General features: G+C 35.0%; 1 protein-coding gene across 1 annotated transcript; it reads left to right on the top strand.

Moving 5' to 3' along the window:
* The first annotated feature begins 4,430 nt into the window (after positions 1-4,430).
* Positions 4,431-5,004, top strand: LOC127805875 (uncharacterized protein At1g15400). Its single transcript, XM_052342700.1, has one exon. It carries the CDS (start codon positions 4,470-4,472, stop codon positions 4,809-4,811), a length of 342 nt encoding a protein of 113 aa, XP_052198660.1. The 5' UTR covers positions 4,431-4,469; the 3' UTR covers positions 4,812-5,004.
* The last annotated feature ends 3,886 nt before the right edge of the window (positions 5,005-8,890 follow it).

An 8,890-nucleotide genomic window follows, 5' to 3' on the forward strand; every position in this document is an offset into this window, starting at 1 on the left:
TTAATGTGGAAACCTCAATAGGTTGAGAAGACACAAAATACTAGTTTAGATGAAAAATAGTTCATTATAAATTGGTAAAATTTATACAATACTCATTCTTCATTAACTCACAATACAATACATCGAAACCTCTCGATACAATAAGCACTCACTATGAAGTGCCAAGAAGTGTGTGAAATACAAGAGAAATGCTCGAATAAATAATAGAAAATTAAAATGAAAACCAAAATTAGGGTTCATCACAAATACCCTAGTTACCCAAATTCAACCTCCCCTAAAAATACAATATGACAAAAATGCCGTTAAAAGGGGCATGACACCAATACTTAGAGACAAGTTTAATGTTTGTTTTGCTGATAAAATTGCAATAATCTCAACAATCAACACATAAGATTTTTATAAAGATTCGATTTTATGAATCTAAATCTTCTCTCTTTAAAGATTTTATTTGTTGTTGCTGAAAATATAACAATTAAAATTTATAAAGCGGGAAGCCTAAAGTTAGACAGAGTCACGCAGGTTGTTGTTTAGGGGAGAGTTTAGTCGTTGTCTGGAGAACTTGTGCCTCTATTTGAGAGGAGTGATCAACTGGCTTAAGTTTCTCAAACAAACAACTGTTGGACTTGAACAAGCAGTATAACGTTGAAGCGAGAGAAAAATAGTGATTGTCCGAGAAATTGGCTTCGTTGTCCGAGAGAGTGATGTTGCAAGACAAGACACGGTCAGAAGGCACGCATGGATTTCTTCCATGTGAGCCCTCCGATGCTTAAGTTAGAAATAGTCATCAAAATGCTATGAACAAATAGAAGAAATTGTCCAAGATGAGTATAGGTTGTTCTTCCAAAAGTGAAAAAAAGTGTGGGTGTTTAAGTGTGAGTGAAAAATGAAAGGTCATGGAAGAAAAATCTATAAAATGAAGAATTTGGGGATATTTATACCCCCCCTAAATGCCAGTGAGTGAGACGTGTCACACATGTATAAGGGTGCAAGGTGTTGTCTCGATTAAAGATGGATTAGGCCTGATGAGAAACCTTTCAAAAGAATAGTCTTTCAAGAAAAGTAATGTCTTGTTAGGCGAGTTGTCATTGTTGGAGGCAATGATAGGGTATGAGTTGTTGGGGAGAAAATCTCCCTTGTTGTTCCCTTAAAAAAGTGACTCGATCGGGTGATAAATTAATATTGTGTAATGGTAGTGTATGTGCTTACCATTTGTCTAAGGGAGTCACACATTTGGGAGAACATTTTTTCAGGGGGATGTCTTCTTTCATAGAAAGATGCTTTCTCCTGAAGAACTACACATTCCCCTTATGGATAGGCTATAACGCCACTAAAATAAAAGAAATAATCATAGCTTTGTACATGATCTAGAACTTCCATTACAAAATAAACTTGCTAATAAGATTACACTTAAAATAATTTAAATTCCTCACAAAAAGAGATAAAGGGGTACCATGTCATGTGTATTGAAAATGAAAATGAGAGAGGGAGAGAGAGTTGGATCATAAATAATTTTAGTAATAAAGAAAAAGTGCACTTTTGGAACATAAAATTATACCTTGCAACATGTGAGAGCAAAGAGAACATCTGTGGTGCAAGAGTCCAATTGCAAACTTTGAAGATGTTTTAGTGATGAGCATTATGTTGTACAAATGTGGAAATAATTTTCTTTTTTTTTTTTTTACTTCGAAAAAAATGATAGAAGCATCATGTGGGGACCACATTACTATCTTTTAAAGTGTTAGACCAATGAAGGTTAAGATAAGAAAAGGTAGCCGAATTTTTTGAAGGTAGAAAATTTATAAGTAACAACACTAATTGGTCTACTACATTATTACATTAATTGGTTGTTCTAACCTTCTTGGATAAACCAAAAATCAATATGAATTACTTTGGTTGACTAACTTATATCACTTGATCAAACGAACAATCACTAATAAACCTTACCTAATCATATAGAAAATTTTGGTCGATTAAAGTTAGATACTTAAAAAAATGAAAAATTTATTGTTTAATATTGATCAATTAACCTTACTATTTTGGTCGATCAAACCAATTCTTTAAAGGGGATCTAAAGTCTTCTAGAGAAGTTTATTATAAAACCATTTATTCATCATTTTAAGAAACACTATTTTAGATATTTTCAAATTTACTGAAATACCCAAGAAAGATTAAAACAAGTTTTTCTTTTATTATTATTATTATTATTATTATTATTATTTTGTTATTACCAAAGATCATTGATTGTAGCCTTGCTTAGGAAAGATCGTCTACAATTGACCTTCCCAAAAGGTGGAAAGTACGGTGCACGAGTTGTGCACCGGGTTCAGCTTTTTCCAGAACATTAACCCATCAACTCTTGCTATTGTCAAGGATCAAGGTAGTTCTCCTACTGCACCATCATCTGAACTCGAAGAAGCTGCAGGGGTTTGAGTCAGATACCTCGGTTTCTTCTAGAGAAGGAAGGGCTTAAACATTGATCCAAATAAAGAAGAGATGAGTTGTGTGCACTGATCACAAGACTTCAGAGGAGCAAGTGGAAGGTCATATTGAGCAAGAAGAACACTGCCTTCAATCATCTCCAGGCTTTGATGTTCTCGTAGATAGATGAATATCATGACCTTAGATTAGAGAACTTAGGATATGAAGATGATCCACACCACTACTCAATTATTACTAGCCACCAATAGCAGCCATTCATATATATATATATATATGTATATGTCTATATAAGGCTTCAATATATAGGCACCAGCCAATCCATGAAGCAGTTTCATTCATCTGAATTCTCAAAGAAGAGGAGATCTCTTGGAGAGTCTGTTATTGTTTTCTGGCCGACCGAAAACCCTTGCTCCTGTCAAAGAAGAGAAGAGACAAGCCAAAGGAGATGTCGATTCCTCTGGCAAGATGGGGCATCCAAGTAGACAAATATCACAAGAGTTTTAATCAGGGTCCTAAACCTTTGAGTGAAATAATCCTAAAGGACAAGAAGAGGCTGCATACTGTAGTGGGTGTCAATGGCGATTCCACCTAAGTTACTACGGGCTCAATCATTATCACGAAGCCCAGGACAAGAAAGAGAGAGGGCAACTATGCAACACAATAAATGATTCAACACATCAAATTTTTATCTCACCATATAAAATTGGTTACATGAACTTTAATCTATGAGGCGAAATAAAAAAAAAAAAAAAGTTGTAAACTTTTAACTGAATATTATTTATGCATCAATCTTCATACAAGGAGGAAGTGGGTAATGGCTATGGACCTCATTGCCTGGCAATTCAATTCTATCTATGCTTCTCATGACATTTACTTAAATTACTTTTGTTTTTGTGCATTTTAATTAGATGTCTCTAATTCCATGCACATATGTGATTTTGCTTCTGATAATCACATTCTTAATTAACATAATTTCTCTGCTTACAGGAATAGTTAATTTGGCATGCAGTGTCATTTATGTTAATATAACATATTATTACAGAGTGTTTCCCTGCTCCCAGATGACTAACATATAAAGAACCACTTCACCTAACATAAATCTTCTGTTGAAAAATATAGCCCTTTTATTATTATTATTATTATTATTATTATTATTATTATTATTTTGATTAATCTTTTCCTTAGATAATTTTGATGATGAAGTTGTTAAGGATAAAGTAGCTTTCTGATAGACAGTGATGGGCAGTTCATACCACATGCCCAGCAGACCAATAAATTGTCTAATCCCAGGAATGGACCATTGCCTACAAGGGCTAATCAAGAAAATTCAAGAATACCCAACTACAGGCTGATAAAATAATAATAATACTGTGTTTAATTTTTATTATATGATGTGTTCATTTCTACTTTCCTTTGAAATTCACAAATGGCTGCTGTATTTTATGCCACCATGAAGTAGACGGCCAAGCCTAGATAAGGGGCACCAAGGGGCATGAGTTTTTCTGGGGCAAATTTGGACTTCTTGTCTCATTCATCTTACTTAGGGACACCAAAAAAAAGGCTTAATATTGATTGAATTTTAAGCATAAAAACTCAGATTAGATCCTTTTATTAATTATTTGAGAGGGTGCAGAGCATGCATCGACCCACTGTTTAGTAGAAATCATAATCATTTTGGCTGTCTATTACTCTCTCGAATAAAACTCATATTAAAATATGGGGTTGGTTAATTGGTTTGGGATTGTCCCTATAACAATAGGAATAGATATACCTAGAACCTACCCTAAAATCTTTTGTGGGTTCGTTATTAACAGAACTAAAAAGAACCAAGGGTTTGGTGGGCAGGCTCTAGTTAAATATCTATTTTGAGGGAGAATTTTGTCATTTCACCACAGCCCCCCCCCCCCCCCCCCCCCCCCCCGATCCCATTGTGTCCCTCGTGCTTCATTATTTATAACAAAGAACCCCTTCAAAAGAACTGATATATTATATATAGAGATAGAGAGAGAGACAGGGGGGGAGAGAGAGAGATGGAGATGGAAGGGTTGCAAAGGTCTGCAATGTCATTCAGAAGGCAAGGCTCATCAGGGCTGGTTTGGGATGACAGGTTCTTATCAGGAGAGCTCAACCAAGTAGCAAACCCAAAGAAAGAAGAAGAAGCAGAGGATGGAGGCGAAGACAAGCTCAAGGTAGAAGTAGAATCCAAAGAGCCAACGAGATCAGAGCAAAGGTATCATCGGACGGCTAAGGATGTTGCTCCCACAATTGACCCTCCTTCTCCCAAGGTCTCCACCTGTGGCTTCTGTACCATGTTTGGCAAATCCCACAAACCTAACAAATCAGCCAAACGTAAGCCCAAGTTCTTAAAGTGATCATTCCATTAATTTCCCCCTTTCCCTTCTGGACAGTGGCTTGCTTCGTCTTCTTCTGGGTGCTTTTAGGTTTTTTCTTTTTGGTTGCTGGGATTTTGATGTTCTTGATGTCTTTAGATATATACATGATTGTATAAACATATTATATATATATATATAAAGATATCTGTCTCAATACCAATTGAGGTGTAAAGAGCTTTCATATGAATCTCCTCCCCCCCCCCCCCCCCCCCAAACAACCCACACGTCTTTCGTTTGTTGGATATGATTTTGGTTAATTTTGATGTAATTCTTGTGCATATTTATTTAATCTGTTCTTCCATTTTGCAATTTAGAGATGTATATGGAATGGATGTGTAAAGATCTCATCTCAGTTTGATTTCAAAATCTCTCTCTTTTCAGACACTTTATCTTCTGTATCTAATCAAAGAAGGTGGGCTATGTGTCAAACAAGATGGGCGTTCTAATCTCATCTTTGACTTGTATTTTTGCTTTCTTTCAATTCTCTCTCCTGCCTCTCCACGTCACTGTTTTTCTCTCTTAGTTCCGAGCCATGGTTTTCCCTTTGAGTTACATATAATTAAAATTTATTTGATCGGATTCTCCTAATTGAGCCACTTGATTTGCCTGATTGATCGATCTGGGTAGCTGTAGCTCTGTGAATGAAGACGAATGTGATTTCGTTTAGTTTAATTTGGTTGACCTCCACTTTGCGGGTGTCATTGATTCCTTGATGGCCTAATTAGCTATGGTGTTGCTTTCTAATAATAATAATAATAATTGTATTATTATTATCAACTTGGGTTGGGGCTGCTTTGATGAGCTGTTGGCCATCGTCTTCGTCTTGGTGTTGGGTTTGGTGGGTCCAACACCTACGACCATTCTATTTACCCCTATGGAATTTTGTCACGTATTGATCACAACTGTTTGGCTTGATCTTGATGGGTTTCTATTAACAAGATTAACACGTTTTCTCTGCTAAGACTAAAACGTGTCACATTCCTATTAGTCTCCTAATTAAATTATCTAACTTAAACAAGACAGATAAATAGGGATGATATTTGAATTAAATTGATATGGATGGACTTAACAAACTGATATGCCCATTGAGAGAGACACTTTCTATTTGTGTGATAATTAAAAGATCAAACAAACTTATTAATGCTTAGATTAATTAAGAATAAAATTGTGTAAACACGTTTAATATTTTTACAGAGTGAAAACAAATTTCTCATCTAATGAAAAGACGTGGTTGAAGGGAACCAAATCAAAATAAAGAAAAATAAATGAAGAAAAGAAATGTCATGAAGATAGGGACAAAGATCAAATCGGTCCACTGCTTGTTATGAAGTCAAGTTCACAAGATGAACAACAACAATTCCATGCCTACAATGACAATGGACTTGTAGGATGTGATTAAGCTGCTCATGCTGTGTTTGGAATAAATGGATTTGTGTTAAGGAAAAAAATATATAAACAATTATTTAACGAAATAAATTGATAATATATATATATATATATAGAGAGAGAGAGAGAGAGAGAGAGAAGCATAGATAGAATTGAATTGCCAGGCAATGAGGTAAATAGCCATTTAACACTTCCTCCTTGTATGAAGATTATTGATGCATGAATACTCAGTTAAAGTCTACAACTTTTTTATTTCGCCTCATAGATTGAAGTTCATGAAACCAATTTTATATAGTGAGATAAAAATTTCATCTGTTGAATCATTTATGGTCGTTGTGTTGCATAGTTGCTCTCTCTCTCTTTCTCGTCCTGGGCTTCGTGATAATGATGGAGCTCATAGTAAGTTAGGTGGAATCGCCATTGACACCCACTACAGTAAGCAGCCTCTTCTTGTCCTTGAGGATTTCACTCAAAGGTTTAGGACCCTAATTAGAACTCTTGTGATATTTGTCTACTTGAATGCCCCAGCTTGCCAGAGGAATCAACATCTCCTTTGGCTTGTCTCGTCTCTTCTTTGACCGAAGCAAGGGTTTTCGGTCGGCCAGAAAACATAACAGACTCTCCAAGAGATCTCCTCTTCTTTGAGAATTCAGATGAATGAAACTGCTTCATGGATTGGTTGGTGCCTATATATTGAAGCCCTACATAGCCATATACATATATATATATGTGAATGGCTGCTATTGGTGGCTAGTAATTAAGTAGTGGTGTGGATCATCTTCATATCCTAAGTTCTCTAATCTAAGGTCATGATATTCATCTATCTACGTGAACATCAAAGCCTGGAGATGATTGAAGGCAGTGTTCTTCTTGCTCAATATGGCCATCCACTTGCTCCTCTGAAGTCTTATGATCAGGGCACGCAGCTCATCTCTTCTTTATTTGAATCAATGGTTAAGCCCTTCTTCTCTAGAAGAAACTGAGGTATCTGACCCCAACCCCTGCAGCTTCTTCGCATTTCAGATGATGGCACGTGAGGAGAACTACTTTGACCATTGGCAATAGCAAGACTTAATGGATCAACAACAATAATCAACATTCTCTTTTGGCTTATTCTCACTCCTCCAGAATCCCCAGACCCTTTGGATGTTTTCTCTTAAGATTTTGGCCATCACTCCAAGTTAACCTCTCCTTTGTATCATTAACAGGATTTATCTCTTCACAAGCTGTTTGTCAAAGCCCATTGAATGATTTTGGAGATGATCGATGCAACATGTGTGGCTACAAGGAAGCTTTAATTAATTTACCATGGTTCGGTTCAACTTCACACCAAACCCATAATTTCTTGTACATCTCTGTCACATTTATTGGAAGAAAAGTAATCTCTTACCCTCTAGAATTCTTAGAGAACAAGAAACACAAGAAGCTCACAAGGTGTATCCCAAACGCCCTTTAAATGTCTTCCACACCTAAAAATACCCAACTCTCAAAATTCATCCTCCTTCACTCGAATTGTCCAAATCCATCCCCATCTCTCTCAAGAGCAACCTAAACATACCCTTCAATTTTTCTAATTATCCTAGATTCTTATTAGTTATTAGAGATAAATTAAACATAAATAAATTCTATCACACTCACAAAATCTAAATTAGAGACACACATTTAACATGATCTGATATTGCATTTGTATACATTCATAAGTGAAGGACAAAAACTCTCACTCAAGGCCAAAATCCCTACATATTCAAAATTCATAATTTCAATATGTTTTCTATGTATATATAGAGGGAGAAAGAGGAAAAAGGAGACTTACGACGAGAAAAGATGAAATAAGTTGTGAAGATCCACAATTTGTAAGAAAGGATTGGGTTATCGATGACATTGTTCTTCTCTGTAGTCAATGTTGCAGCAACAAATCTATTCCATCTTACAATTCAATATTCTCAACAAACTTTTTCTTTAGGATATTTTTCAAGGTTTTAAGGTGAAATGTAGAAATAAAGAAATGAGAGATGATAGATAGTTAGGGTTTTCACAAGGACATTAGAGGAAATAGAAACATAGAAATAAAAGTAGAGTTATTGTTAAGGCTATCATAAGTACCTAATTGAGGGGTTTTCTCCGATTGATGATCGACAAAGCCGCAAATCTATTTCTCCTTACAATTGAATATTGTTGGCGAGCTTTCTTCTCCAATATTTTTTTCAAGATTCTAAGATAAAATATAAAATTAGAGAAATAAGAATCGTCTTATAGTTAAGATTTTTATAAAGACATGAGAAGTAAATAGTTATATTAATTCTTTTACAAGGCTAAAATTAAAATATAAAAATATTTTAGCTTCACATTTAAGGCTCTTAACGCAGCCTAAGTCAAATGATTTTAAATTTTAGTCAATATAATTCACCAAATTCAACACGATTAATAATTTTTTGAGTAACCAAACGGTTAATTTAGTGTGTTTGGCTTCCCCGTAAACGATCAGTTACAGTAGGCTATTCATAAAAAGAAAGGATAGATTAAGAATTCAAATCTCTTAAACTCACTATAGAAACCTATCTTTACCATACTTCAAGTTGAGTTATTAAAATTTATTTTTTTAAAAATCTAAACAATAAAATTTTTAAATTTAATATTATTTTTGCATTAAATTTCCTCCCTCCAATGGCAAC

The sequence above is a fragment of the Diospyros lotus genome, chromosome 7 (assembly GCF_014633365.1).
Source record: "Diospyros lotus cultivar Yz01 chromosome 7, ASM1463336v1, whole genome shotgun sequence".
In the NCBI taxonomy this organism is placed as follows: domain Eukaryota; kingdom Viridiplantae; phylum Streptophyta; class Magnoliopsida; order Ericales; family Ebenaceae; genus Diospyros; species Diospyros lotus.